At 55.2% G+C, this 27,761-nt stretch overlaps 12 protein-coding genes across 12 annotated transcripts; 5 read left to right on the top strand and 7 right to left on the bottom strand.

Annotated features, from left to right (window-relative positions):
• Positions 1 to 89: 89 nt before the first annotated feature.
• CDEST_10366 (Putative major facilitator, sugar transporter, major facilitator superfamily) lies at positions 90 to 2,607 on the top strand. Its single transcript, XM_062926524.1, has 10 exons — positions 90 to 380; positions 477 to 625; positions 686 to 871; positions 930 to 976; positions 1,035 to 1,142; positions 1,223 to 1,617; positions 1,691 to 1,853; positions 1,916 to 1,939; positions 2,011 to 2,126; positions 2,197 to 2,607. Exons 1-10 carry the CDS (start codon positions 175 to 177, stop codon positions 2,441 to 2,443), a joined length of 1,641 nt encoding a protein of 546 aa, XP_062782575.1. The 5' UTR covers positions 90 to 174; the 3' UTR covers positions 2,444 to 2,607.
• On the bottom strand, positions 2,507 to 4,284 carry CDEST_10365 (Putative amidase signature domain-containing protein; the record flags this gene model as incomplete). The annotated part of the gene is made up of 5 exons (XM_062926523.1): positions 2,507 to 3,265; positions 3,374 to 3,522; positions 3,589 to 3,658; positions 3,718 to 4,145; positions 4,220 to 4,284. The coding sequence occupies 5 exons, from the start codon at positions 4,282 to 4,284 to the stop codon at positions 2,508 to 2,510; spliced, it is 1,470 nt and encodes a 489-aa protein (XP_062782574.1). The 3' UTR covers position 2,507.
• Positions 4,285 to 5,084: 800 nt separating this feature from the next.
• On the top strand, positions 5,085 to 6,026 carry CDEST_10364 (Putative pectate lyase PlyH/PlyE, pectin lyase/virulence factor; the record flags this gene model as incomplete). Its single annotated transcript, XM_062926522.1, has 1 exon — positions 5,085 to 6,026. Exon 1 carries the CDS (start codon positions 5,259 to 5,261, stop codon positions 6,024 to 6,026), a length of 768 nt encoding a protein of 255 aa, XP_062782573.1. The 5' UTR covers positions 5,085 to 5,258.
• A 1,222-nt stretch (positions 6,027 to 7,248) lies between these two features.
• CDEST_10363 (uncharacterized protein) lies at positions 7,249 to 7,753 on the bottom strand (the record flags this gene model as incomplete). The annotated part of the gene is made up of 3 exons (XM_062926521.1): positions 7,249 to 7,314; positions 7,380 to 7,439; positions 7,508 to 7,753. 3 exons carry the CDS (start codon positions 7,751 to 7,753, stop codon positions 7,249 to 7,251), a joined length of 372 nt encoding a protein of 123 aa, XP_062782572.1.
• A 1,481-nt stretch (positions 7,754 to 9,234) lies between these two features.
• CDEST_10362 (Putative cytochrome P450) lies at positions 9,235 to 11,092 on the bottom strand (the record flags this gene model as incomplete). The annotated part of the gene is made up of 2 exons (XM_062926520.1): positions 9,235 to 9,960; positions 10,034 to 11,092. The coding sequence occupies 2 exons, from the start codon at positions 11,090 to 11,092 to the stop codon at positions 9,235 to 9,237; spliced, it is 1,785 nt and encodes a 594-aa protein (XP_062782571.1).
• Positions 11,093 to 12,376: 1,284 nt separating this feature from the next.
• CDEST_10361 (uncharacterized protein) lies at positions 12,377 to 13,762 on the bottom strand (the record flags this gene model as incomplete). Its single annotated transcript, XM_062926519.1, has 2 exons — positions 12,377 to 12,560; positions 12,633 to 13,762. 2 exons carry the CDS (start codon positions 13,760 to 13,762, stop codon positions 12,377 to 12,379), a joined length of 1,314 nt encoding a protein of 437 aa, XP_062782570.1.
• Positions 13,763 to 14,981: 1,219 nt separating this feature from the next.
• Positions 14,982 to 17,026, top strand: CDEST_10360 (Putative cytochrome P450; the record flags this gene model as incomplete). The annotated part of the gene is made up of 4 exons (XM_062926518.1): positions 14,982 to 15,579; positions 15,645 to 16,418; positions 16,501 to 16,880; positions 16,979 to 17,026. The coding sequence occupies 4 exons, from the start codon at positions 14,982 to 14,984 to the stop codon at positions 17,024 to 17,026; spliced, it is 1,800 nt and encodes a 599-aa protein (XP_062782569.1).
• Positions 17,027 to 17,301: 275 nt separating this feature from the next.
• On the bottom strand, positions 17,302 to 18,047 carry CDEST_10359 (uncharacterized protein). The gene is made up of 2 exons (XM_062926517.1): positions 17,798 to 18,047; positions 17,302 to 17,728 (listed from the first exon to the last, which is right to left on the bottom strand). Exons 1-2 carry the CDS (start codon positions 17,849 to 17,851, stop codon positions 17,600 to 17,602), a joined length of 183 nt encoding a protein of 60 aa, XP_062782568.1. The 5' UTR covers positions 17,852 to 18,047; the 3' UTR covers positions 17,302 to 17,599.
• A 2,563-nt stretch (positions 18,048 to 20,610) lies between these two features.
• On the top strand, positions 20,611 to 22,878 carry CDEST_10358 (Putative cytochrome P450). Its single transcript, XM_062926516.1, has 6 exons — positions 20,611 to 20,846; positions 20,904 to 21,188; positions 21,275 to 21,410; positions 21,472 to 21,495; positions 21,561 to 22,033; positions 22,133 to 22,878. Exons 1-6 carry the CDS (start codon positions 20,656 to 20,658, stop codon positions 22,635 to 22,637), a joined length of 1,614 nt encoding a protein of 537 aa, XP_062782567.1. The 5' UTR covers positions 20,611 to 20,655; the 3' UTR covers positions 22,638 to 22,878.
• Position 22,879: 1 nt separating this feature from the next.
• CDEST_10357 (Putative tryptophan synthase beta chain-like, PALP domain-containing protein) lies at positions 22,880 to 24,373 on the bottom strand. The gene has a single exon (XM_062926515.1). The coding sequence runs from the start codon at positions 23,913 to 23,915 to the stop codon at positions 22,965 to 22,967; it is 951 nt and encodes a 316-aa protein (XP_062782566.1). The 5' UTR covers positions 23,916 to 24,373; the 3' UTR covers positions 22,880 to 22,964.
• Positions 24,374 to 24,680: 307 nt separating this feature from the next.
• On the top strand, positions 24,681 to 26,315 carry CDEST_10356 (Putative EVE domain, PUA-like superfamily protein). Its single transcript, XM_062926514.1, has 4 exons — positions 24,681 to 25,083; positions 25,193 to 25,424; positions 25,482 to 25,616; positions 25,708 to 26,315. Exons 1-4 carry the CDS (start codon positions 24,748 to 24,750, stop codon positions 26,022 to 26,024), a joined length of 1,020 nt encoding a protein of 339 aa, XP_062782565.1. The 5' UTR covers positions 24,681 to 24,747; the 3' UTR covers positions 26,025 to 26,315.
• A 1-nt stretch (position 26,316) lies between these two features.
• Positions 26,317 to 27,758, bottom strand: CDEST_10355 (Putative U3 small nucleolar RNA-associated protein). Its single transcript, XM_062926513.1, has 2 exons — positions 27,567 to 27,758; positions 26,317 to 27,442 (listed from the first exon to the last, which is right to left on the bottom strand). Exons 1-2 carry the CDS (start codon positions 27,651 to 27,653, stop codon positions 26,318 to 26,320), a joined length of 1,212 nt encoding a protein of 403 aa, XP_062782564.1. The 5' UTR covers positions 27,654 to 27,758; the 3' UTR covers position 26,317.
• Positions 27,759 to 27,761: the final 3 nt, after the last annotated feature.

Below are 27,761 nucleotides of genomic sequence, written 5' to 3'. Positions count from 1 at the left end.
TCGATCGATGAGCGAGTGTAAGGCAACCCTCGGCACCTATATAGCTCTAGTGAAACCCCACCTCGAGCTTTCCTTGCTCCGACAGCAGTAAGCAGATGCCATCATAGCGGTGACAGACAGTCATCCCTTTCACGAGCGGCCATCGATATTAATCCCTAATCATTCTCGGTCACAATGGCCTCCAGAGGCGATCATGAGGTCCAGCACCTCCGAAAGGCAGCCGAAAACGAGGTCGAGGAGAAGCTGGGCCAGTCGGCCATCTTCGAGGCCAAGCAGGCGTCGGATGAAGAGCATGCCCAGACCCTCAAGCAGGCGCTCAGTCAGAACAGAAAGGCGGTTTTCTGGTCTGTCATGATTTCCATGTCGATTGTCATGGAAGGGTAAAGCGAACCCCCCCCTCCCAAGCCTACGAAGTCTTTGCCTTCAGTTCAAATATGTTCATGACAATCAATCTCTGATGCATTGTACTGTTCCAGATACGACGTCATCTTGATCAACAACTTCTTTGCGTACCCGGAGTTCCAGAGGAAGTATGGCCGCTGGTATGGCCCGGATATCGGGTACCAGGTCTCCGGGCCGTGGCAAACAGGCTTGACGATGGCTGCTACCGTCGGCGCCATCTTTGGTAAGTCACGCAGTCCGTCAGGTGAAAGCAGTTTAGTTTAACCGGCGTAAACCTACTCAGGTGGCTTGATGAACGGATATTTCGCGTCCAAGTACGGGTACAGATGGGTCATGATCGGGGCCATGTTCTTCCTGAACTGCTTCATCTTTGTCGTCTTCTTCGCCCACTCGGCCGCGATGCTTCTCGTGGGACAGATCCTGTGCGGTCTGTCGTGGGGTGTCTTCGCGACCCTCAGTCCCGCGTATGGTGAGTTGCTGTCTGTTGACTCTCTGTCTCGGCTAAGAACTAACATATCACGATCCAGCTTCCGAAGTCTGTCCGACCAACCTGCGAGGTTACATGACGACATACGTATGCTTATTCCGTCAAGCCGCAATAACGAGAGCTCTGACTAACATGACTCCGTCAGGTCAACCTTTGCTGGGCAATTGGTCAGCTGATTGCTGCTGGTGTCCTACGCGGGTGCCTCGGTATCGAGGGCGAAATGGCGTACCGCATTCCGTTTGCCATCCAATGGGTTAGTCTCTCTACGTCCACGATGGCCCGGGTCCCTCAAGACCTTTGAGAGGGGGCCTAGCATTCACTGACAAAAATTAGCTTTGGCCCGTGCCGTTGATGATCATCTCGTACTTCGCCCCAGAGAGTCCCTGGTACCTCGTGCGCAAAGACCGTCTCGACGAGGCCAGGCGCTCCATCGAGCGGCTCAGCGGCGACAAGACGCAGGACCAGATCAACGCCCAGCTGGCCATGATGGTCCACACCACCAGGGTCGAGTCTGGCGTGACCGCCGGGGTGACGTACCTGGACTGCTTCAAGGGCTTTGACCTGCGCCGCACCGAGATCTGCTGCGTCGCCTTCGCCGGCCAGGTCATGTCCGGCAGCAGCTTCGCCTACACGCCGACCTACTTCTTCACGACGGCGGGAATGGACGTCGCCAACGCCTTCGAGCTCAGCCTGGGCGCCAAGGGCATGGCGTTCATCGGCACCGTGATGTACGTATTGCCCCTAGCTAGTATCGAACCACCCTTCCAAAAACTTCGACGCTCACATGCCTTCACGATCCAGGTCATGGTGGCTCATCTCGTACTGGGGCCGCCGCCCTATCTACGTCGTTGGTATCGGCTCGCTCACCGTCATTCTCTTCATCGTCGGCATCCTCGACGTCTCCGCGGGCGATAGAGGCCTGTGGCCGTCGGGCGGTCTCTGCGTCTTCTGGCTTTTCATCTATGTTAGTGACGCCCGGCATTCTCGAGAGCCGCGAGAAACATGAGTATTGCTAACACGTAGTAGTCACTCACGATTGGCCCGATTACCGTAAGTCGATAATTCCGCGCTTGGTTCTCGAGCACGCTTTCGAACTCTTGCACCGCTAACACCGTCCGCAGTACAGCATCATTAGCGAGACGTCGTCAGTCCGTCTCCGCCCCCTCACCGTTGTGCTCTCCCGGAACGCATACCAGCTGGTCAACATTGTTTCGCAGGTTCTTCAGACTTACATGATGTGAGTAGGGTGACTTCCGCAGAGGAGACCGAATGCAGTGGGACGCGGTTCTCAACTGACAAACCAATAGGAACCCTACCGAGTGGAACTTGAAGGGGAAGGCCGGGTTCTTCTGGTCCGCCACGGCCGGCATCATATTTGTGTGGTCATACTTCCGTCTTCCCGAGTGCAAGGGCCGCACGTACGAGGAGTTGGACATGCTGTTTGCCAGGAAGGTTTCCGCGAGGCAGTTCTCAAAGGCCCACGTGGACGCATATGCCTCCTCCAAACAAGTCGAGGATGTGATGGAGGCTGGGCCACGGAAGGAAGATCTCTGAAGAGCCTCCGTTGGCTATATCTACTGGAGAATCTCAACTGGTCCGCTGCAATCTTGCTGTAAAACTATGACTCCCTTCTGATCGGGAGTGGCTTCTCCAAGTATCTGTACCACTTCGGTCGCGTCCTCTTTAGCTCCGTGCCCGAAGTCAACTGCAAGTCCTCAATGGCGCTGGCCCAGCGGACAAGCTCCTCCTCGGCAAACGCCGTCTGCATGATCCCGAGCCCGAACGGCATACCCGAAACCGGGTCCACGCCCGCCGTGATGGTGACCATGGGATACCCGGCCTGCGCCGCGACCTGGTAGGTCTGACCCACGGACGGAGGCACGAGCAAGCCAGAAAGCCGCGTCCCGTCGTGGGTCAAAGCCGCGTCGATCCCGCCGCGCGTCGTTCTCTGCATGAATTCGAGCGCCCGCCAGTACGTCTCGTCCTGGGACCCCTGCGTGGCGTTGGACATGAGGAAGCCGTTCTGCCCGGTGCGGAACGCCGGGTGGCCGTGGTACGAGGTTCTGCCGCTGCCGGCGTCGGTGTAGTTCTGCCCGTAAGGGTGCCCGCCCTCGGTCCCGTCGTTCTCGTAGTTGAAGCGGATGATGTCCTCGAGCGAGCGGATGTCCGTTTTCTGCAGCTCCGAGAGGTACTTCTTGATGTTGTTGTAGAAGTCGACCTTCACCACCGTGTACTCGGACTCGTACGGCCTGTTGAGCTCCTTTGCGCGCCAGTCCCAGTCCCACCCGCGTTTCTCCACGATGTTGTCATAGTCGGTTATTACGGTGTAGTTGACGACGCGTGCGCCGGCCGTCTTGATCAGGTCGATGAGTTGTCCTTATTGCGCCTTGTTTTCTGCGCTTGCGTGATCCCAGAAGCTGTGCCAGGGGATGCCAAAGGTCGCGTTCTTCAAGGCCGCCTTGGTGGTGAGAAACTGCGAATAACCTCCGGATAACGGAGTTTTCCCGCGCTGAGCATCCGTGTAGTTGTCTCGGGGGTCTACGCCGTAGATGGCATAGAGCGCGTACACGGCGTCCCTCACGATTCGTCCGAAAGTGCCGACCGTGTCTTGATGCTCGCATTCCGGGATTACCCTAGAGATCTTGATTAGATCAAATCGTCGTGACATTCAGTGGGAAGCATTTGCCAGAAAGACGTACCCATCTCTCGAGGCCAGTCCGACCGTTGGCTTGAAGCCCACCACAGCGTTCCTGTGAGCAGGACTGATGACTGATTCGAGGTTAGTTTCCGGAAGTCGGCGACACTTGCATGACACGAGGCCGCCTTACCGCTGCCATCGGTTTCGGTCCCGAGAGAGAAGGCAATCGCGTTGGCAGCCACGCCGATGGCGCTGCCGGAACTGCTGCCAAATGGGTTCAGGGTAAGGTTGTAAGGGCTCCGCGCCTGTCCCCCCCTCGGCGAGTAGCCCTCGGAATACCCCGTGCTTCTCATGTCCGCCCACTCGCTCATCGTTGCCTTTCCGAAGAGGACGGCCCCGGCCGCCCTGAGACGCGCGACGACGAAGGCATCGCGGGGAACGACGCTCCCCAAGAGAGCCCAGCTGTCGGCCGTGGTCTCCATACTGTCTTTGGTTGCGATGTTGTCTTTGACGGTAAAAGAGATGCCGTGTAACGGGCCGAGAAGCTGGCCTGCTTTTCTCAGCTCGTCCATCCTGGCTGCGATTGCCAAGACGTCAGGGTTCATCTGCATCACGGAGCTTTTCGAATGTTTTAGTATTCATGTTCCCTCTGGATCCCTGTTTGGGGATGGGAGGACAGAAAATGATCTGACCTGACATATTCCTGCGTCTGGAAGGTCCGCTGCATGTAGCAGATCACCAGCTGTTGGGAAGTCATGATTCCATCCTACATCGCTTTCTGCATCTCGTCGATGGTGGCCTCCTCTAGCTTGAAAGGTTCCGCCGCACACGGGCATTGGGAACAGCTCCGTCGTGTTTGCATTTTGTTGTAAAGGAAACAGGGGCGGGAGCAAGCCTTGGTTTGTTGCCAGTTGTCCAGTTGTCCAGTTGTCCTTGAGCCAAAAGAGGCAGGGTAAAGGCAATTATGAGAGACTATAGCCGCGAACACCACAAAGTGAATATTAAAAAAGACCTCATGTCTACTCGAGATCAAACTCTTGTCAATACCGAGCCAGGGAAGGCGGCACGAGGCAGGACGGTTTGGTGAGATGGAATCTTGAGTCAAACCTCCCAGATTTGTCAAGAGTATGAGTTTCCAAAGCAACATGTTTAACCAAAGGGCAAGCAAATCTCATGGCAAGACCTGGGCACTTGTTCTTGTATCTAGGTAAGAGTACAGTGGGGAAAAGAAGCTGAAGAGACCAAAACTGTTGGAATGCCGATCGGATAGGCACCAGGGTGCAGCTGCAGCACACAAGAATAGTTACACAGACATCGCACTCAATGTACGCACAATTGACCCGTCACAGTTACCCTTGCCAATCTGACACAACCAGCTGTACCAGCTGATAAGTCCTATCTCTAACGCCCTCTGTGGCACCCTTCGTGTCCCCTCTAATTCAACAGTAGGCGACACGTGAGAGGGTTCTTGCTGAGGGGTAGGGTGGGGAGGGGAGGAGAAATATAGGGAAATGGAAAGTTTCGTCGGACATGCTGCGGTCAAAAGCGACATCTGTTTAAGATCAATCATGAATGCTTCCTTGCCCTGCTGCTCGCGCCAGGTGTCGCTTCAGCCTACGTCAGGCACCAACCGATTTCGGGTCTTAACAGTCGCTTTTCAACAGGGCATCAATCTACTCTAGGCGAAATCAGAAGAAGAATCCAGTTTATTCCCGCTGCCACCTCTTCAGAATGCGTCTACTCCACATATCAGTCGTTTTCGTCCTTCTATTTGCCGCTTCAACCGGGACGGCATACGGCAGTAGGAAGACCAGCCAACCGAAAGGCAACCGTCCGGCCCTCTTCCCGATACCAGTCTCAAGAGGGTCCGTGACATACAAGAGCGCAAAGAGAATCCGTGGCGTATTTGACGGGGGCTTGAAAACGTACGGCCGCGGCGTTGCGTGCAACAGCCGGAGGGAGGGCGTAGATGCAGATGCCGTTTTCGTACTGGAGGATAGAGCTGTATTGAGGAATGCTCTTATCGGTGCCGACCAGAACGAAGGTGTTCACTGTCTTAGGTCATGTGCTATTGAGAACGTGTGGTGGACGGCGGTGTGTGAGGACGCCCTGACGATGAAGGGGGACGGAGACGGCAGAGTCCTTGGCGGCGGCGCACGCGGGGCGAGGGACAAGGTTATCCAGCATGATGGCCGAGGGACCGTCACGATAATAGGCTTCACAGTCGTGGACTTTGGAAAGCTCTACCGTGCTTGTGGGAATTGCGCTGTGTCAGGGAAAAGGATCGTCTTTATGAAGAATGTCAGGGCGTTCCACGGCGAGGTTCTCGCCGGCGTGAACACAAACAGAGGCGATGTGGCGACGATTGACGCCACTTGTGCCACAGGCGTGCGAGATATTTGTACCGAGTTCCTCGACGCACCCCCTGGGGGTAAGTCAAAGAAGCTTAGGAGCGGTCGGAGCCGGGCCTGTCGATATCAAACAGTTCCCCCCTGTTGAGAGCCGCCACAGTCTGAGAAAAAATCCCCAGAGCGGCAGTAGGGAACATTAGAGTACTGTCTTTTGTGCTCGGCTGCGTATGTTGTCAATATTCGCAATGCTCAATGTTCCTCACGTGCCTAGCAAACGTGGGATGCGACAAAAATCTGTGAGCATAGTCTATACTGAGTAGGCATAGTTAGGCCTAAACCGCTGCTTGGCTATAGGGTCAGGATTAACTTTTTCAAGTTCTAGTTCTAATTACCCTGTAGAATAAGGTAAGGATTATGAGATCATAGGAACAGTTCTAGGAAACCAGCCTCTTACCCTGGGGTAAGGACGAATCTTAGGAACTAGTCCTAGGAAACCAGTCTCTTACCTTGTCCCTAGGGTGTCTATCTTGAAACAATACCATACACACATTACATAACTAAGGAATCAGGCACTTATATAAAGTAAGCCCTACTATATTAAATGCGTGTTGTTAGTAATAGTAGTAGAAAGTGTTCTATATTTGTATGTATGTCTGTATTTACCGCCATGCAGGCGAGGGCTGGGGACCTCTGCCACTGACGTCTCGAGGGGTATGTAGCGTGGAGGGCCAACAGTCTACAGATAAGTACTTTAGTGAATTATGTAAGTAATGTAAGCTCTACAAAGTATAATAGATTAATAGCAGCAATAATCTAGCTAACGCCTTTATAAAGGTATTGCTAAACTAAGCCCTTAAAGACCTTATAAGCCTTTATTAATTGCTGCCCTTTACGTTAGATCCTCTCTGCTTCACACCTAAATCCACAAATACCTTCATCTATAAGACCGTCCGCTATTACTTAAGTGACCTGTGAAACCAACAATTTTCACTCTGTGCGAACCCAGCCTTCTTGACAAATGTGGAAGAGCCACGTGCATGAGATAAGACTGTCTTGTCTGTATGACCGACCAGTCCGGAATGACAGGTTTGACTCCAAGAATGATAGCATTTCTACTTTTATCAGCCATTTGGCTTATGTCAATTGTCTTGTCCATGCTTCTTACAACAACATCTCACTGCTTTTGACTGTAAGAGGGGGGAGGGGATCAGCCCCTGTGCTACAAGTTGTCCATCATGGCTTGTCACGGATGTGGATTAACAGTTCCCATTTTGAGGTTGTAGTTTGTTCATGCAAAACTCCAATTTACAATGATCAACTTAACCTAATGTTTGCTGCTAATTGTAAAAACCCTTCCAGCACACCACGCTCTAATTGCAGTAGCAGTCGCAATCACCTTTCGGCGTCGCCATCCAGCGTCCCTGATCAGTTTGGCACTGCAACAGCAATTTGAGTCAGTGCCCCTTTCAACCCCGATTGGAGTCAATCAATGTTCACTCACCTTATCGCTGCACATGATTCTGCAGCTGTCTGTGTCGGCAGCGTTGCAATTGGATTGCCACTATAGAGAGGCCAGTTGTCAGCAAGAGAACCCTAGGTAAATTGTAGAAAGCTTTAGTCGGGACGAACTCTGCGATCTCCAATGGCGGCACACGCATCTCCAATCTGCAAGAATGTCTCTGCCGTCACGGAGGAGACGTAGAGCGCTGTTATGAGGGGCAGAATTGAGAAATGCATGGCTGAAAATGAATGAGAATTGACTGTTGAGCGTTTGTCGGGAAGCTCGGAAGATACCGAGGGATACGCACAGAGGCTAGTAAAGATAGCCGAGACTCTATATCTTGACGTTGGAGACATGATGGACTTTTTATACATTCGAGATCAGGCACTGATTACTAGTCACTTGTATCCGGAAGAGAGAGTGTCCTTAGCACGAGTCAAAATTAAACTACCTTGTCTAAAATGACACCGCTTCTGGATGAACTGGAAGCTATGCAACGGCCGGCAGCAGATAGACAATCGCCTGAAGGTAAAGTAGGCCGGTGCAGAGCACGAAAGCCACCAAGGCATGGATGATGGGTTGAAGAAGCCTGGATCCATGCCATCATACTGCAGAGCAGGTCCTCTGATCAAATTGAACATGGGTAAATAAACTTTTGAGAACGGTTACCATCCCACCGGGTCACTTTCTTTTTGCCCCTGCCAAGCGCATGACCCCCCTCCTGAGACATCTATTCTGGATGACAGCAATATTTTCACAACCTGGTTTCTCGCACTCTGCAACTCTGTCGACCAGTATAATTGGTAGTTTCGAGTACGACGCCGTTGGGCGGTGGAACAAGTTCTGTCTGTGCTATATCTGCCGACTTATTGATGCTGGGCGGACCACACTCCGAACTTTCCCCTGATCTGAAAGATTCATCTCCAGACATGAAGTGGAGGCGACTGACCTGCTGGCATTGGCAATGACTCAAAACGGCGCTGCCCTCGACATCCATGCTGCCGGAGGGAGGCCCAATGTCCCCGCCAGAGTGGGAAGCGTTCTTGGATTTGGGACTGCAGTCCCGAGTTTCGCAAGGGCTTCACGCGAAGAAGAGTCATGAGCAAATGAACTGCCGTCCTTATGAAGAAGCAGTAGAAAACGAAAGGGGGGTCAACGGGGGCTGGGTCAGGTGCTGCAGCAGCTCCCCTTCAGCCCCAGTTCATTGTGAAGAGATCTGAAACCGTCTAAGTGGAAGTCAGCCAGTCATGAGCAATAGCAGCTGTTGGCCCTGCATCTCCGTAGTGGTTTAGATGCGTTTCGTAATCTGGAGACCAGGGATAGCGGTCTAGGGGGTGATATTACCGACGTTAACGGGCCGTCAAACGTCGTTTCTCGGCGCTTGAAAAGCTGAGAGAGAGAGAGATGGACATGAGATCGGCAGAGAGCACCAGCAAATTGATCGCCAGAATGAAGAGACGATTCGTCGAGGAAATGGCTGAGCAAGGGATATGTCGTCGGTGGAGACGCGTATTATTAACTTCCCAAATTGACAACAGTCGGAGACGATGTCAACCTGCTCCGACGTGGGCTCGGGTTTGGGTCATCAATTTCCATAGTGCTTGGCTTCTTCTGGGCTTCAAGCTTATGGACACATAGAAATGTTCATGATCGAGCTTTAAAGCGTTTAGATGGAAGTAGATCAAATAGTGACATGCCCTGGTTTGCTCCCGTTGTACACAGTACGATTATGAGCAAAAATGGTACACAGTAGCTCTTGGACTCTGCAATCAGCGTCTTGCGGACACTCGCGAAGTCAGTCACTCATAGTCTAGGACTGCCGTGTTCTGTAGAAACCGTATTGAACTGTATCCTCTCACAGCGGCAGCGCCGTCAACTTGACGTAGCAGTCGTGCGGCTCTCTGGTCAACTTGTCATAGGCGCCGGTCGTGTTGAGCTCGTAAGGCAGCTCCTCGAGCTGGAAGTTCCACAACACCAGCACGACCATCATGCGAAACTGCACGTACGCCAGCTTCCGCCCGTAACAGCCCCGGGGACCCATGCTGAAGATCATGTTCCGCCCGCGCGTCGCGTCGAACACCTCCCTGCCGTCCTCCGTCTTGACCAGCCACCGCTCGGGCACGTACGCAGCCGTGTCGAATCCCGACTCGTCGCCGAGACCGCCGGAGCCGGTGGGTCCCTTGGCCGCCGCCGCCACCTGGGCAGCCGGTGTGCGCAGCGCCTCGTCGACGGCGAAGCCGGGCTGCGTGTACCCGGCCTGGTTCCAGACCTGGAAGACGACAGTGCCCTTGGGGATGCGGCAGCCCAGGATCTGGGTGTCCTGCGTGGCGCTCCGGACGCACATGGGCGCCGTCAGCGACACGCGGAACAGCTCTTCAATGCTCGCCTCCAGGTAGGGACACCGCACCTGCATGATCTCCTGCGCCGTCGGCATGCGCCTCTCGGCCACTGCTGAAGGAAGGGCCTCCCTCAGTCGGGAGCGGAGCTTGGCCTGCTGGGCCTGGTTGCGCGCCAGCGTCTTGACCCCCCACTGGTTGGAGTTGGACGTCGACTCGTGCCCGCCCAGGGTGAAGCCGTAGAGCTGTTTCGGTTGGAACAAACGATGTTAGCCTCGTTCTCATCATATCATGTTGACGAAACTCGGGAAATCATACCTCGTCATAGAAGAAGCGGGTGTGGAAAGCTGGCGTTCGCTCCTCCTTCGCAGCTAGGCCCCTTTCCCTGCGCACCATCTCGTCCACGGCACATCGCACCGCATGATCTTCCGGCGAAGACTGGACCCTGGCCGCGGAAAGATCGATTTGACGCCGCAGCAAATCTTCTTTGAGGCGGATCGCTGTCTTCATGCCCTGCCCCTGACGCAGAAACCAGTGCGCAAGCACCGGGAACAGGGACTTCATCGCCGTTTCAAGGCTGTCCGAGAGCTTGAACAGGGCCTCGATGACGGGGTTGGAGGGCGCGTGCGGGAAGACTACCGGCTTCAGGCTATCTGTGGCTTCGGTCTTGTCACCGGATGACGGCAAGAAAGGCAAGGAAGACAGGTAGTCCAGGTCCGGCTGGGTTGCGCTGAGACCCTCGAGCCCGGGCCCGAAGGTGAAGCCGAGAACGGCGTCAAGCGCGCAGTGGCTGATGTCTTTCATGGCCCAGAACGGCCGGCCTTTCGCCAGCCTTGCCTTCTCGCGCCAGAGATCCGTCATACGCATGGTGCTCTCGTGCAGGAGAGGCGCGGCGACCTTGTTGAGGAAGCTGGGGTTCAGCACGTCCCCGATCAGCCGCCGGCGGCCCTTCCATTCGTCGTTCGTCTGCCACCTGCTGTGGTGTTCAGGGATCACGCCGCGCAGCAGGTCGGCGGTGAAGGCCGAGCGGTCGAGCTCCTTGCCCCGGCGCATCAAGATGTCCTGGGTCTCGCGGAAGTCCGAGATGATGACCCAGGGCTTGCTGAACGGCCGGCCAAAGACCTGGATGATGGGCGAGCGGTGCTTGATGTTCTGCGCCCCGAGCCAGTCGTACATCTCCCCCGTCTTCTCGGCGTGGCCCACCATCTCGGGCATGTCGCCTAGGAGTGACTTCGACGCCGCCTCGTTGTAGGGGATGCCGGGAAGAGGCCGCGGGAGCAGCGCTCGATATAAAAGATACGCCACCAGGACGCCGAAGCCAAAGACCACGGCCATCCTGCCGGTCGTGAAGCTGAAAATGCCGCCGGTGTAATCCATGATGACTCGAGAGAGTAGTGTGTCTACGTCTTGACCTCGCCGTTGCGGATATGTGGAAGCTGGCGTTGGACCTAAGACATATAAAGTTACAAGAAATGTGTACTCGGCGCACACGTCCGAGGAAACGAGACCTACTCATAGCATGGAGATATGGCTGATAAACACGACTCACGTTCTGACTGTGGATTTACAGCGGAAGTAATGGCACAAGTCCGCGGCAATTGTGATACAGTTCGCTTCTCCTACCCGAACCTGGGCAGAAATCGCGCAAGATTCATCTCATGAGGCTTCCCTCGCAACAACGTCTGAGCGCTGTTTTCCTTATACATACGCCATCTTCATCCGTCGTGTTGTTTCGGCGTCGTAAACGTCCCTTCTTTTCCCCATGTCGATGGTGGTCGCAATAAAGCTTCCACCGGTTCTCCGCCGCCTCTCTCCTGTCTCCGCCCGGCTTCCCCACCGAATGTCCGGGCGGGACGTCCTCCTTCTTCTTCCGGCGCCGTCCCATCTTCCGTCCGGCAGGCGGCGTCCGAAAAAAAAGCTAGAGCTTGTTTTTTTGGCGCAATCACCTGAAGTGAACCTATGTTTCTTTTTTGTTATTTGTCTTGGCTCTCTCGATTGAGATACTACTGAGAACCTTAACGGACGCCTTATAAGGCGAAACGTGTTTGAGGAGTTAATCTTTTCAAGACACCCTTTTGACATCACGCCAGCCCGTGATTTCCAAAGTTCTATGCAGCGCGGCTGGCTTGAGTTTTGATCGTGCCTTTGGAAGGGTGAGATGAGTAAACTCAACTGCTGGCTGGTCGGGGTGATCACAAACCAGTTGACACAACTTTGAGATTGAAGGTGAAGCTATTCTCAACTTTGAGAACCCGCTGTTGGGTACGTTGCTCTCATCAACGGCTGTAGCGTTTTTGATTCTACGAACTAGTGTGACAGTGGCTGTGTTTGCGTCAACTGAGCACACCGGTGCATGCTGGTGTTGATGATGACTCTATGAGATGGCCGCCCCCGCCCGTAGAGGGGATGAACCGGTGTCAAAAAGCTCAATCAGTCGATCATCAGCACTATGTGAGCACTTTCCCCACACAATCAACGGACAAACCGCAGTTTTCCTTCCTCCACAAGTCGTCGTCTCTACTGTGTGTGGTTGAGTAGTTGGTGTTCAGATTGTCGATTCAGCACAGGACGAGGATAGAGAAACCAAGTCACGATGTTGCAAACTCAGTTGATTTACGTTTCTCTACGACGACTTCATTAACACCACCGCAATGCGATCAATCAGTCTAGCAAATGACGCTGTTTCATAGCCGCAGGTCCGACAAGCTTCCCATCCGCATTCCTCTCATCTCCCGCCGAATAAGTCATTGTGTTGTAGTACATTGTGATGTAGGGTCCATTCTTGTTGTACGACAGACCGACGTAAGAGTGTCTTCCGATTGTGGTGGAAAAGTCTTGAGTCGGGCTGTAGAAGAAAAAAAGACTCGAATTAGTTCTGTGTGCTACGCCGGTTGATAATGACAAGGGAACGACTTACAAAGCTTTTTGGACTGCATCAACATACGTGTCGGCCATATGAGTCAGTCCACAGGCGCGGAAGAAGTTACTGAGCGACTGGGCGATCCGCAGGTCCGTCCCGCCGTAGTGACGGACGGGGATGTACACCTTTGGCAACGGCTCGGGGCTGTTGTGCTTCAACTCCATGTTGAAGATGATGCCCGCCGTACGGTGCGTGCTGCGGGGCAGATCCTCCTCCGAGGCGGTGGTCCCCAGGACGTGCATGTAGAAGGACCGGATCAGATCCAGGCCGTTGTCGATCTCGGGGCCCTTGAGCGCGCCCCCGAGGGAGTACACCTCTTCCACCCGCGCCATGCAGGTCTCCTTAGTGCGGAGGTACAGCTTGAAGCGGGAATCGGCGGGGCGGATGGCGTCGAAGGCGATCAGCTCCAGCCGCAGGATGTACTCGTTGTCACGCTGCCTCTTGTAGCGGTAGACGAAGTCGCGGACGGGGTTGAAGGAGGGTTCCAGGTTCACCGGCAGCTGCGCGATGACGTCGGTGATGATCTCGCCGGCGTGGTTGTTCTGCAGCAGGGAGATGGGGATGGGGTAGAAGTACACCTTGGGCGCCGGCAGCTCGCCCTCCAGGTCGAACGAGATGGTGTTGGTTGTCATGTGCTCGTTGGCCGCCATCTTGGCCACGATCTCGTGGGCGTTCTTGGCCTCGACGTGGAGGTGCTTCTTGAAGAACTCCCAGAGCTCCCCGTCGACCGGGCCGCGGCCCTGGCGCAGCAGGCGGGACATGACCACTTGGGACTCATCCTGGTTGAAGGGGTCCTTTGAGGTTCCGGCGAAGGGCCCGATGGGCTCGGAGCCTACGCGGATCTTGGAGCGTGCGGGCCCAACGTTCCAACTGAGCTCGGCGGGCGAGAAGTCGTCGGAGCAGAAGCTGTCGAAAGGGGGGAGCCGGACGCCCGTCTTGGTGGTCATTGGACGGGGCCCTAGGGACGGGACAACGAACTGGTTGACGAACTCGACATACTGTTCCTGTTCCTCGGCAGAGTATCCAGCACTCTTCATGAGGGAGAGGAGGGGATGCGCGAGTTCGTCCCACCAGAACCGCGAGTCCTCCTGACGCGCGAGGTCTGAGCCGTTCGTCGCGGCAACCATTTTGAATGACGGTTGGTATAATGAGTATGGAAGAATGGATAAATGGATAAATGATACAGCAGAAGCTTCAGAAGCTGGATTGACCGCTTGGAAACGAAATGAACAAGGCAATGAATATGGACTTGGGAAATATTGAGATGCTTGACTACTTGACAGACCAAATTTAAGTTGAACACTGTTGGGCTTATATACCAAAGAGCATGAAATTGCCTCTTCCTTATGATACTGTTTAACCGTTTCTGATTCAGGAAACGAGGGCGAATGGCCAGGAAGCTTGCTACGGAGTCCCGATGAATCCAGACAACGGCACATCGTCGACTCGCATCAGCCTTGTTTGTAGTTACACGGCAACGAACTTTGGCATTTTCAGATTTTCCCAGATATGCGGACCCTAGGCGAGGCGACTTAAGCTTTGCCAGATCTCAAGGAAAGAAGATCCAATGGGCTGATTGGTTCCCAAAGATGGAGGTCAATCGATGTTGACCCTTCTTTGACCTGCTCCGATGGGCGTATGTTCACCAATGAGGCCGAATGTTGGAGACTCTCTCGAGGTTGCGAGGTCCAGACAAGGCCCAGGGGTGTCGGTTTCGGTACCTAATTCGCTGATAGTACCAGATACGATGAGCTAAACCGAGATTGCTTCATGGCCCCGGATACTTCCAGTGCGGCCCGTCCCATGTTTTCCCCCTTCAATGTCCGGTTAGTCCGCTCCCCGATCAGCCGCGAGGCCATCGGTAGCCACTTCCGGAAGAGAGCACCGGGATTCAATCCGTTCCAAGGTGCCACCACCACGCTTCTCACACGTTCCTCACTCCCTCATCGTCGCTTAAGCATCCGTTATTCCGCAACACTTCCGCGGATTTTCAGACTGAAGTTCTGGTAAACCTTGTGATGAAGGTTTCTGGACTCCCGTTGCTTGGCGCTTGGTCTTTGATTACGGTTATTCCCCCGAGTGATCGGGACCGGGGATTTAGTACCAAAGTCAAATCTTCAGATGTTCTGCCGAGCATCAATTACATCCCTCATCTGCTTTCGTATCTCTTTCGTATATCTTGAACGCACGTGAGAGCGTCCAGGTCACGCCCTAAAGTAAACAAACAGCCTGCTATTCTTCCCTTTCTGCTTCACACGAAGTTCTCGGAACATTTTTGTTGTTATTACCCTTTTGGCCCTTTTTGCAATCACAGTTCTCGTTCAACATCTTCGTGTTTGCTCAATCATGGACTCTACCATTATCCCTTTACACTTACACTGGCCACCGCAGATGGTGCATCTGCTGAGCAACGGCCCATCTCTCGTGGCAGCCGTGCTTCTCGCCGTCGTGTTGTCGTTCCTGATCCAATGGGCCACTGCGGACCGCTCCATCCCCAAGATCACGAGTTCCAAGTCCTGGTTTGCGACCAGGCAGGACTTTGCCGCCCACGGCGTCGAAATCATCGAGAAGGGTTTCCAACAGGTCAAAACCGGCGTGTTCCGTGTGACGGCTCTAGATGGTAAGCTTTCGTCCCACAGTTCTTTGCGCGGCATACGAACCGCGCTCGACGGGATGATAGAAGACTTACATGTCGCAGGCTCCGACTTGGTTCTCATCGCACCGGAACATTGGTTAGCCATTTGCAAGAAGAAGGATGAAGAGGTCGCGCCCGCTCGCAAAGAGGTTTGTCGTCTCTTGACCCTTTGTCCTCGCGGCTCTGCGGGATCGACTGGGCCTCCCCCCCAGCTAACACGCCCCAAGTTCTTCCTGTGCGACTTGCACGGCGCACCCTTCGAAGAGCATTTCCTCTACAGATATCTCGGCGCACGCATGCCGGGATTCGGTATGTTATCGCGGGGAAACCCCAGCTCCCAAGACGCGAGATGTTGTACTGACTTCTTGAGGAAGACCGCTATCTCGATGTCATATCTGAGGCACTGGATGAGGGCATCTCCAGCATCTTGGACAAAGACTTCGACTACTCCCAGGGTGGTATGTCGACCCTTTCGATCCTGCGCTTCCCATGCGCGTGTCTTTCCCGAGAAATGCTGCTAACATTATCCTTCAAAGCATGCAAACGCGTCATCATGCAGCCCCAGATCCTCCACGTCTATTCGCATGTCATCTGGCGAGTCATCCTCGGCAACAACTTCAGGCCCGAGGTCGTGGACATCTTCGAGACGTACTCGGCGACGCTGATCCCCGTGATGAAAAAGCTCAAGGCGCAGAGGCCCATGATGGCGCGCATCACCGCCGCCTTCTCGGGCGAGGTGCGCCTCGTCAACGCGCAGCTGGAGCGGGCGACCGCCTTCTTCACGCCCATCTTCCAACAGTGCGCTGAGGCCTTTGAGAAGGGCCTCTCGGGCAGCTCGGTCGACAACGACTGGTTCGAGGAACTGATCCGCATGGCGCCGGCCGAGAAGCGCCGCGACTACAAGTACCTCACCAACATCCTGATCGGGTTCGCCTTCACGTTCGTCTTCTCCCCCGGGCCGTCGACGACGCAGGTCGTCTACGAGTTCGCCTTCCGTCCCGACTACGTCGAGGAGGTGCTCCAAGAGGCGCACGATGTCTTGGGAGAGCGCCCAGAGAGTTGGAGTTTCACGCGGGACAGCCTTCGCCGGCTTTCGCTGTTGGACAGCTTCTGCAAAGAGACCCATAAACACCATCCAACGGCCGCCTGTATGTCTCACATCCCCTTGCTCCATCATCATCATCATCACCACCAATGAACTCCTCAGTGAACTGACGCCGGGCGGAACAGCCAACCTGATGAAGAAGATCCACAAGACTCAGACGCTGCCCAACGGGGTCGTCCTACCGGCCGGCACCATCTTCGAGGTCGTCATGACGGCGGCGCACCTGTCCAACTCCAACCTCGAGGCCCCGGCCGAGTGGGACGGGCGCCGCTACCACGACCTGCGGCAGCGGATGTCGTCGACGGCGACCGGCTCCAACAAGTATGACTGGGGCAGCGCGACGAGGGACGACGTCAACTTCGGCTACGCCTCCCACATGTGTCCCGGGCGTTGGGCCGGGTGTTCCATCGCCAAGATGTTCCTCATCAAGCTCCTATCCCGCTTTGATATCGGCCCGGAGGAAGGACACACCGAGAGATATGCAGACCTTCATTCAGGCCAATACGTACGTAGTTTCTTTCTGCGTTTTGCTCATTTGTCGTCCCCCCCTCTCTTGCCTGCGTTTAAATGGTACAAAACTTCCTCGGCTGACCACTGAGACAGATCTTGCCGAATCCTACCAAGCATATTCTGATCCGACCGAGGCAGTAGCCAGGCCGTTTTGGTTGGTTCTGTGCTGGAGCATTGGACAAGCGTTAGACACGCATATGGTGCTGTTGATTTGTGAAGGGCTTAGGTCAGCCCCCTTTTTTGGACCATGTGGAGGGAGGGGTGCAAATGTCGTACATAGGGGTCGAATACATGCAGCATTAAATTCATTTGAACCACAGTTATTAGCATGGAAACCTTCTTTGCTCTTGACGGCCGAGATGATAAACATCAGACTGGTTGTCCCGGGAAAAGGCGGACTCAACTCAAGCGCGGTTTTAGGCCGGCTGACCGGAATCAGAGTCCTACAAATCATTCCACATGACCCTGAGAGTCTAGTCATCTCTTGCGACTTGATCAGTTTGAATGAACCAGAACAATGATGTCTATGGTTGCGGCTATGTCCCTGCGGCTCAAGCATGCTTGGCAGGATTGACAGAGCTCTAAGAGCATAAGTACACTTCTAGAAACCCTGACGAGTCGAACGGTCTACCACGAGTCTACGGGAAAGAAATACCTCCGCAAAACCCATTGTTAACCGCGGTAGAAGCGATCTGGTGACACCGGAAGATATCATTAAGGGCAGGTGACAGTAGAGCCGCTGATGGTGCAGGTCTGTCCCAGCTTTTGATGGCACGAACCAGAAGTGCATGCTTGGATGTTGTTCCCCTCAGCACAAGCACCGAGTGCGATACAACTCCCAGCCTGTTTTCAGATAGAGTTTCAGTTGTTGTATCTGGGCCTTCGTGGATGGTAGCTATGGTTGCTACTTACCTGAATGGGAACGGCGAGAGCAATGACAGCGACGACAAAGTTGAGGAGTTGCATCTTGTCTTTTTTGTTTTTTTGATTGTGGATTCGAGAGTTTGATAGATAGAATGGCGGGTAAAGGCTGTCAAGTGTATTTGATTGTAGGAATGTCGACACTGAGAGTTGGCTGACTGGTGAGATGAAGGAGGGCCGTCCTTTTATGCTCGACTACATGTGCCCGGAGCGATATCATCTTTGCCATCTTTGCCGACTGGCGATGCTGCTTTAGGGGTCACCAAGTCATTCGGTCTCGATTTATGTCCCGCGCGCCTTCAGGAAACTCTAAGTAATGACAGCCAAAAGCCTATTGTCAGGGTGGCCCCGGGCAGAGTCATATGATCATCACCATTCTAGAACCTAGAGCTGGTCGGTGAGTTGAATAATTGCCAAAATACGCTCGAAAGGGAAATAAATTCAAGTGCTTCCCCCGGTCGAAGTGGGTTTCAACACGGTCTTCGGGACCGCGCAGTCTACCGGCACATTCACTCTCCCCAACGTTCTCGCCATGGAAAAAAAGAACCATTACTAGGATGGTTGTTCCAACGACGGTTGAATTACATTTGACACATCGTGACTTCATGTACTTCAACTCCCGTCTACGGAGTGTGCCGTGGCGTGGGATCCTTGGAAACCCTAAACATTCGTCGGCGAGGCCGCAGAAGGGGTCTCGGGCGACGATAGACCCCGTAGCAACCTCAAGGTGCTTATCACGGCGTGGCTGCTGTCACCAGTCCCCGGCGGATTTGAGGCGCGCGTTGTTTGTGATTCAACTCGAGACAAGACCAAACTCGACTCACTTTAATGGTTTACTCGTCGCCATCCGTGAAGCTGCGATAGTGGTTAAGGGGCTCGCCAAGTACAAACACAAGGGGTTCAAGTATGGGGGTACAGAAGAGGCTTGCAGGCAAGTATAATGTATGGCTAACGTTTCGAGGTGTCTCTCTAATATTACATGCGGACAGGCCTGTCACTTGTCCAGACTGGCCGGTTTTGGATCATTATGCTATCCGGGCAGTATCCACTTTTCCCAAACGCTGTCGGAGGTGAACACGGATGACCGGCACCGGACAAGCACCGGCCGCTTCCGCTCAATCGCAACGGCGCCCTCAAGAATTGCTACGTACAGCAAAGTACTATCGGACGACTGCTTCAATTGATCCAGCTCAATTCGAGGTCATTGTCTTAGCGTAGCTGGGCACAATGTAGGCTGCCTAGCACTGCCTATTAGACAATCGATGTTTCCTATCTAGGTAAATGGAAACCCCCCTTTCAAGTAAGTTGATATATTTAGTCTTTTCTAGAGCTTCATTTTGAAGCCCAGGAAGCTAGGAACGCTAGATTGCAATGATAATTGGTATGCACAAGACGGAGAGGGTCAGAGTAATCGCAACATCCTCCCGCTGCTTAGTTGGTTCGAACGAATGCAGTAGAAGTGTCCTAGACCAGCATGCAGCGCAAAAGAAAAGAAGAAGATAAAAAGTCTTTGTGAGGATAAGAAAGAAATGCATTACGGGCTTTACACTGCAGTTCACACTGTAAACTGCATATTTCAGAGGACTTTTCTTAGTCAACGCATGGCCTCCTTCTATCCTATCATTAGTAGCACCCATCACAACTGATCGTTTTCAATAACCATGGTCCTGTTCTGATACTGAAAGCACGTCAATGACTTGGATAAACGACAAGAATGCAAGCAGGCGGAGAAGAATCGACAGGGAGGTATGTGCCAGCCAGTCCACTGCAACATGATGCCGCTCAAAGGCCCCTATCTTAAAGTGAGAAGGGCTGCTGAGTTCCCATTGGGCAAACCTGTAGCATGTCGCATTGTTGATTGTCACTTGTCACCTGGGTGATTTCATTGCAATCAGATGCTAGTGGATGAGGCTGAGAAGCAAGCTGCAGTTACAGGGCATACCCATTCGCCTTTCTAATCATAGCTGCAGCCTGTGGCTTTCACTATCGAATGGTATGAAACATCACTTAGCTGGTTTGTTATTATTGGTTGAAAAGGCTTTTGGTGGGCTCTGTCTGCTTATGCAGTGTTGCAGTGGCGGCTGGGTTGTTTGGAGGGTGTACCGACTGGGAAACCTGTGAAGCAACTGAACGCTATCTGTCCCCCCGCAGAGCTTATAAAGCCTAAAAAAGACGCTCGTGATGGATTCACGGTTGAGCGAGAGCCTAATCTGGCTGCGATCTGCCTGGGGTGTGCGACCGCTCTGTGACGGCATGCATATGACATGACAGTCTGGCACACCGGCTTCCTGCAGCATGTGGGCACATTGAAAGGAGACAGCATATGCAAATGACCCAATCCAGAGCTCTAGTTCCTTGTTGTCTCTAGCACCAACATCAGATTTCATGCAAGGAAGAGAATTAATTAGCCTGCTTCCAGCTAGCCCAACTTAGGATCATCACAAATCAAACATACCTCTATGTAGATATTGGCAAGGCTTCCAATGCAGTCAGCACCGCTCAGTAATGAACAACCTATGATGCCGCCTCCTCCCAAAGGAGTTTGAGCACCGTCATGGTGGCAGCCGGGAGGATGTAGTTGCAAGGGCTCATTGCAGACCCCGCACATAGAAGATTGGGCAGAGAGACACAGCCAGACAACTCACAGGCATGAAAATATGCACGCCGAGCATTCTGGGCCGCCTGAAGCCATAATTTCATGTGCACTGAGGGCCGACGACAATCTATCAAGATCCAGTGGAGGAAACTGGGGAGGTATAAAAAGCAGAGGGGGCGTGATGCTGAGGGGAAAACACGCGAGATGGTTCCCATGATTTCCTAAACACGATCACTGAGGTCAGTCAGAGAAAATGGGAGTAGCAGTGACTGGAGTGCCCTTCGTGGCCGGCTATTCTTCGCTTGCCTGGGTTGTCCCAGCCATCTTTTTGGTTTACAAAGTCCTTACTTTCGGCCGAAGAGAGAAGCATCTCCCGCCAGGCCCTCCCACGGTCCCGGTGCTCGGGAACGCTCACCTCATCCCATCCGAAGGCTTCTTTGCCAAGTAAGCATTGTGGTCTTTCATAGTGCCTCGTCACGACGCGCTGCTGATTAGCTCCAGAGTCAAAGAATGGAGCGAGCAATACGGTTCGGTCTTCTCGCTCAAGATCGGGCAGAGCACGATGGTGGTCCTGAACGACAGAAAGGCCATTTATGAGCTCCTGGTGTCGAAAGGCGCCTATTACAACGACAGACCGCCCGATGAACAGTTTCAGCTCACAACGCGGAATGAAAACATAGCCGCGATGCACGAGGGGCCCAAGTGGAAGGCGGAGCGGAAGATTGTTGCCCAGCACTTCTCGCCAAACAATCTCGACACGACACTCAAGGCTGTACAAGAAGCCGAGTACGTACAAGAGAACCCCCCGCCCCTCCCGTCACAGACCAAGACCAAGGAGGTACTATTGAGCATCATTTACTCATGCAATACAGAGTCGCCACACTGCTGCACGACCTTCTGGAACGGCCTGAGCAATTCACGACGAGTGTGAAGCGGACAACTGCCTCGATTGCTAGTATCACCCTATTCGGCCACCGAGCGGTAGATTGGGGAAGCTTCTGGGCATATGTGCGTCGTCCATTTATCAGACCTGCAAGGTCTTTTCAACGGACTGCTAAACCTCATACAGGCTGTCTACGTCTCCGCCGACGCGGTAAGAGCAATCGAGATCATGGTTTGTTTGCGGCGACTTCAGCCCGAGGCTGACTTTGCGACCAGATATCGAGAGCAGTTGCACCAGGAACCTACCTTCCGGTAGAGCAGTTCCCGATACTGAAGCTCATTCCAAACAGCTGGACAGAGTCCCGGCGCCGAGGCAAGGAATCCTACCAGATCATCACGAAGGTCTGGAACGAGGCCCATGAGCGCGTCAGGAAGCGCCGCGACGGGGGCGACAAGCGGGTGTCGATGCTTGACAGCATGCTCGACGGGGACCTCGCGTGCGACGTGCCGCTGACGTATACGGAGCTGAACAACTTCCTCGGGGCGGTCCACATGGGCGCCTCGGACACGACGGCGATGACGACGCTGACCAACATCCTGTTCCTCGCCAAGAACCCGCAGTTCCAGGAGCGGGCGCGGGTTGAGCTCGACCGCGTGTGCGGCGCCGAGAGGGCGCCCAAGTGGTCCGACTTCAAGGACTTGCCGTTCATCAACTGCATCGTCAAAGAGGGGTTGAGGATGAGGCCCGTGTAAGTTGTCTATGCCTGCACACACACACACACACACACACACACACACATAAGAGTTTCGACAACAGCTGACCGTTGACACGTCCTTCTTTTTCAAAGTGTGCCAACCGGAGTCCCCCACGCCGCCAAGATGGACCGGTGGTACGAAGGCATGTTCATCCCGGCTGGGAGCACCATCCTTATCCCGGCGTACGCCCTCAACCACAACGCGGACTCGTCGCCGGACCCGTACACGTACAATCCGGAGCGCTTCCTTTCCGTGGCTGATAAGCTCGCGCCAGAACTGGCGGCGTCGCCGCGGTACAGCGAGCGCGACCACTACTCGTACGGCGCTGGGCGGCGCATCTGCGTCGGGCTGCACCTGGCCGAGAGGTCGCTGTGGCGTATGGTCGCGCAGATCATCTGGGCATTCCGCATCGAGCCGGCGGTCGGGCCGGATGGGGCGCCGGTCGAAGTGAACACGGAGTACGACGCGTACGAGGAGGGGTTCCTTCATGGGCCGAAGGAGTACGAGGTGCGGTTTGTGCCGCGGAGTGAGAGGCACGCTGAGATTTTGAGGCGGGAGTTTCGTGAGATTGAGGGCTTTCTGAAGCAGTGGGAGTAGAGCTTTCGGCTGAGTTGGGACCAGTTGGGTAGATGTACAGATGAGGCGATGGACCTGTCGGTCTTTACATACGGAGTCCGTTGTTGTGTTGAAGTCGGCCGTTGAAAGAAGTGTTGGTCGTGACTCGTTGAAGTAATGAGCGACTGCATCCACGAGCACAGCTGACCTTTCCTCCGCTTTGTTCCGTAAGATTGGAAGTCTAGCAGAATTGACAAACTTGGATAGTCCTTTGCTTCCTTGCAGAGCGTCAGTCCACGAGAGGGACTCGGCGTCGGTGCTGTCATGCTGGCAACCGCTTCAACTCAGGCTGCACCATCTACGAGGTGGCTACTGGGGACCATGAAACAAGTCACTATTCAGGTACTTCAGACCTGAATCACACGCGATCGTCACGACTCTCTTCCTGGGCCCCAGCTCTCGAGCCAGCCGGATCGCCGCAACGGCGTTCATACCGGTTGAGACCCCAGCAAATATGCCCTCTTCCCTGGCCAGCCGCCGGCACATGGCGCGCGCCTCGTCCTCCTCCACCGCCCTCGCCTCATCGTACAGCGCCCGGTCCAAGAGCGGTGGCAGGAACCCGATGCCGATGCCCTCGACGCCGTGCGCACCGGCGCGGCCCTCGGTGATGACGGGCGTCGAGGCCGGCTCCAGCACGACGACGCGGGTGTCGCGCCGTGCGGCCTTGAGGACACTCGAGACGCCCATGGCCAGGCCGGCGGTACCGACGGCAGCGCAGAAGGCGTCGACGCCTTCCGGGAGCTGCGCGAGGATTTCGCGGCCCAGGCCTTCGTAGCCGACCAGGGCGTCGGCGTTGTTGAACTGGTCCGTCGCGTAGGCGCTGTCCTCGTCGGCGACGGAGCGGGCGCGGCGGATCATGGCAGGGATCAGGTCGGCAGTGATGCGTCCCGAGGGGCTCCGAATGATGTCGACGGAGGCGCCGAAGGCGGCCATGGTCCTGAGCTTCTCGGGGGCGAAGGCGTCCGAGGTGGCGGGCTGGAAGCGGTAGCCCCGGACGGCGCAGACGAAGGCCAGCGAGGAGCCCGTGCTGCCGCCGGTGGCCTCGACGACCTTCATGCCGGGTTTCAGCGCGCCCCTGAGCTCGGCCTTCTCGATGATGGCGGCCGCCATGCGATCCTTGTGGGAGCCGGTCGGGTTGGTGTACTCGAGCTTCAAGTAGACCTCGGCGTGGTTGGGGGGCACCAGGCGGCGGAGGCGCACGAGGGGCGTGTTGCCGATGGCGGCGAGGGCGGAATCCGAGGCTCGGAGGGCTCTCTGCATTTTGAGATGGCGTGTGACATATGAGGGAGGGTGGGTTATGGGTACGGGATGGGATTGATGGGAAGTTGGTTGATGGTGTTGGAGGGGTTTCGAGACCTGAGATGATTGACCGTGGTGGGCCTGGATGCTCCCTTTGTCATCCAAGGGCGCGTGTAAGTGGAGTGTGCAATGGGAGGTTGGCGAGAATGATGGCTGCTCTCTACTCAAAGGTGCGTAAGAAACATCATTCGCTGGGCCTGTTGTGTGAGATCAGGATCAACGACTCAAGACTGCAATAACCGATCCGTCCTCGAGACTAAATAGTCAGTTTCGGACTAAGGAGCTTTGGAAAGGATACGACACTTTTGTCATAGTTATTCCGTGAATGTAGTGTAATCCAATGAGCTCCGAGTTGTGGCAAAGGAAATGATTCTATTTGTCGTAGTAACAGTGCTGGGGCCGAGTGACAGGAAACACACACAAGACACAGGGATAGAAGTAGAGTGTAGAACCGATCAGTTTTGCTTTCTAGGGTACTTGCGCGGGTGGTTGATTACATAACCCGCGATGTTCCAATGCAGGCAGCAGAGTTTAAAACGCTTCAGGCCTTTTTCTTTCCAGGGTACTTGCTTGATTACGTGATCCAAACAAATTTAGGTTTCCAGGGTACTTGTGGCTTGCCTTTTTTTCTTCGAACTGCCATGCTGATTACGTGATTCAGCGCATACTGTGTGATCAGTCACAGTGTCATACCAACACTGTGCTCCTATCACCATCTCGCTTCTGTGATGAGTGAGTTGCCTAGTCAGAGTCGCAAGCTTCACAGACCAGGCAAGCGGGACCAGAAACTTTGATGGTTTTACGAGCAAGCTACCTTCTCACCTACAGAAGCATTGCATCTCAAACTCGCGCAGTCCACGGCACATTCCCGCTCACAATGCCCGCCGTCACTCGTAGTCTGCGGTCGTCGACGCGCCCAAGCACGACGACGACAACGACGACGGCTTCGGACGAGAGGAAGCCAGCGCCCGAAAAGACCAAGACCTCGGGGGCAGCGGTGAAGAACAAGAAGAGTGCGAACTCGGCAGCTCCGCCAAAGGTGGCCGGCGATCGCAAGAGGAAAGCCGAGGAACCCAAGCCCGAACTCGCCGACGACGAGCCCAACCCCAAGCCCGCCAAGAAGGCCAAGGTACGCTGATTGAAATTGCAGGACCCTCAGTCATTATCACACATGTGGCTAATGTGTGTGTGTATACGAGTCTAAGGACAAATCAAGTACTCACAGGCCTTTCATCTAGAAGCCGGCTGCAGGAAAAAAGGAGGCGCCGCCCAAGAAGACCAAGGACGAGCTCGCCGCGCTGCGTGACGCTCCGGTCCCGGACGTCAACCCGGACGCCGAGCCCAGGGACCCGCCGGGCCCGCGGTACTGGCTGATGAAGTCGGAGCCGGACGTACGCGTTGAGGACGGCTATGAGATCAAGTTCTCCATCGACGATCTGGCGGCCAAGAAGACGCCCGAGGGGTGGGAAGGTGACTGATGCTCGCATGTGTGCGCGCTGTGGAAGAATCGGTATTGACGGCGACTAGGCATTCGCAACTACGTTGCGCGGAATAACCTCAGGGGGATGCGCAGGGGCGACAAGGCCTTCTTCTACCACTCCAACTGCAAGGAGCCCGGCGTTGTGGGCATCATGAGCATCGTCAAGGAACACTCCCCAGATTGTGTGTTTTGTTTTATTCTTTTCTTTCCCCCTATTTGCCCCTGTTTTCTCTTACATCCCCTTCTCCTCACGCTTCTTCTAACACAGGCCAGGGAACGCCTGCATCAACGACAACCCGTACTACGACGCCGCCGCCCCTCACGATGGCAGCCGTTGGAGCCTCGTCCACGTCAAGATCGAACACAAGTTCCCACGCATCGTGCCGCTGAGCCTGCTCAAGGAGTCGCGCAGTACCACCGGCCCGCTGCGGGACATGGAGCTGCTGAAGCAGGCCCGGCTGAGCGTCACCAAGGTCACGCGCGAGGAGTGGGACGAGGTCATCCGCATGGCTCGGGAGCGCGACGAGGACGGCGAGTGGGACAGGACCGTCGAGGAGTCCAAGAAGTTCCCCAACTACTCGGCGGCGTGAGGCGGCAGGCCTTTCTTTCTTGGCTTCTTGTGCTTCTTGTTCTGTTTTTCGTTCTGACCAGTTCGATTAGGCTGACTCTGCAAGTGGTATCAAGGATTCGGGACACCGGATACATCCCGCCGGGCGCCGCTTCTAATTCCCGTCATGTTGTTTGCGCCGTTGTTGTGAAAAACACACAAAAAAACCGAAAACACTTTTATGTATCCCCCTTTCTCGTTTCTCCATGTACCACCACCACCTGTACCATACCCCTCCACCCCCTTTGTACAATACCCAACCGTAAGCAGCAGCAACTATGACTGCAACTTGCCCTTCGTATGCTCCAGCACGGCCCTGATGCCCTCGTCGAGGTCGTTGACGAGCAATATCAGCTCGATCCACACAAGAGACTTGCTCCTCAAAGCCTCCCCGTCCGACGTCTCGTCCAGGCCGCGGCCCAGGCGCGACAGCACCTCGCGCAGGCCAAGCGGGAACTGCGGCGTGTCCGGGCTGACGCCGACAAGGGGCAGGCGGATGTGGCAGTTCCACGTCGCCGGGTGGGCGGCGTCCTGCTCGCGCATCGCGTCGACGACGTGCGCGACGATCTTGGCCGCGGACGAGACCTTGCTGGCGAAGGCGGCGAACATGTCAAAGAAGCGCTCGGCGGTCTCCGGGCCGAAGAAGGGCTGCTTCCGCGAGATGTCGAAGATGGCCATCGGTATGGCGCCGTCGAGGGCCGGGTTGTTCTTAAGCGCCCTGCTGTCCTCCTCGTTCAGCGCCGCCTTGTCCTTGGCCGGCACCGGCAGCCTCAGCGCATCGTCCCCGTCGTGCTCGTCGTCGTCCTCTTCCTCGTCGTGGAACTTGATCTCGTCGTCGTCGTCCATCTTCTCGCCGGCCAGTGGGTTCTCCTGCTCGGCCTTCTTCTTGCCCGCGCCGCCCTTCTTGGCCTCCATCTTGGCCAGCCACTCCATCTCGCAGCGAGCGTACTCGATCCACAGGGTGCCCTCGGTGGTGCAGAAGCGGCAGCCGCGCATGAAGTAGCCTCGGGCGCCGCCCATGTCGCCATTGGAGGCGGAGCGGCGGCCGGCAAAGACCCAGAGGTCGGCGTCGGTGGGCATCATGCGCAGGGCGGCGGCCATGGTGCGGCGCCAGCGCTTCGTGGCCTTGACATCGGCCGTGTAGGCAAGGTACTCGAGCCAGAGGTCCTTGCGGCCGGGGTGCCTGTTGACGGCGCGCTCGTAGATGGCGAGGACGCGCGCCTGGCTCGTGTGCTGGGAGACGACGTGACCGATCTTCATGCGCTTGCAGCGCTTGGCGCGGAGGGTCTCGAGGGAGTGCTCCCACTTGGCGTAGGCGCTGAAGTCGTCGGGTTTGGAACGGGGGGCGAGGATGCGGTGCTCGAAGTCGCTGCGCTTCTGGACGATGGTGCGGATCTCATCCTAGGCTGGGTTAGATATTGCGTTGCGAATGTCGTGTGTAGGTGTGTGTGTAGTGTGCGTATATTGCACATGGTTGACGAGGAGGGGGGAGGGGGTTGCGTCAGTGTCTGTCTCTGTCTCGTACCTTTGTGAATATCTCCTTCTCCTCCCATTCGCGCAATTGGGGAACGGAGCGCTCCAAGTAGAAGCGGGCCTTTTCGGCGACGGACATGATTGCGATTTGGAGTGCGAGACTGGAGGTTGTGCTGTGTTCGAGTGCAGTCGAGTCGCCCGGTCACAAGTACGCAGTGTAGATACCCAGAACTGTGTCCGTCCGTAC

This window comes from Colletotrichum destructivum, chromosome 6 (genome assembly GCF_034447905.1).
Source record: "Colletotrichum destructivum chromosome 6, complete sequence".
NCBI classification, from domain to species: domain Eukaryota; kingdom Fungi; phylum Ascomycota; class Sordariomycetes; order Glomerellales; family Glomerellaceae; genus Colletotrichum; species Colletotrichum destructivum.
This window is presented reverse-complemented; position numbering and strand designations above follow the sequence as displayed.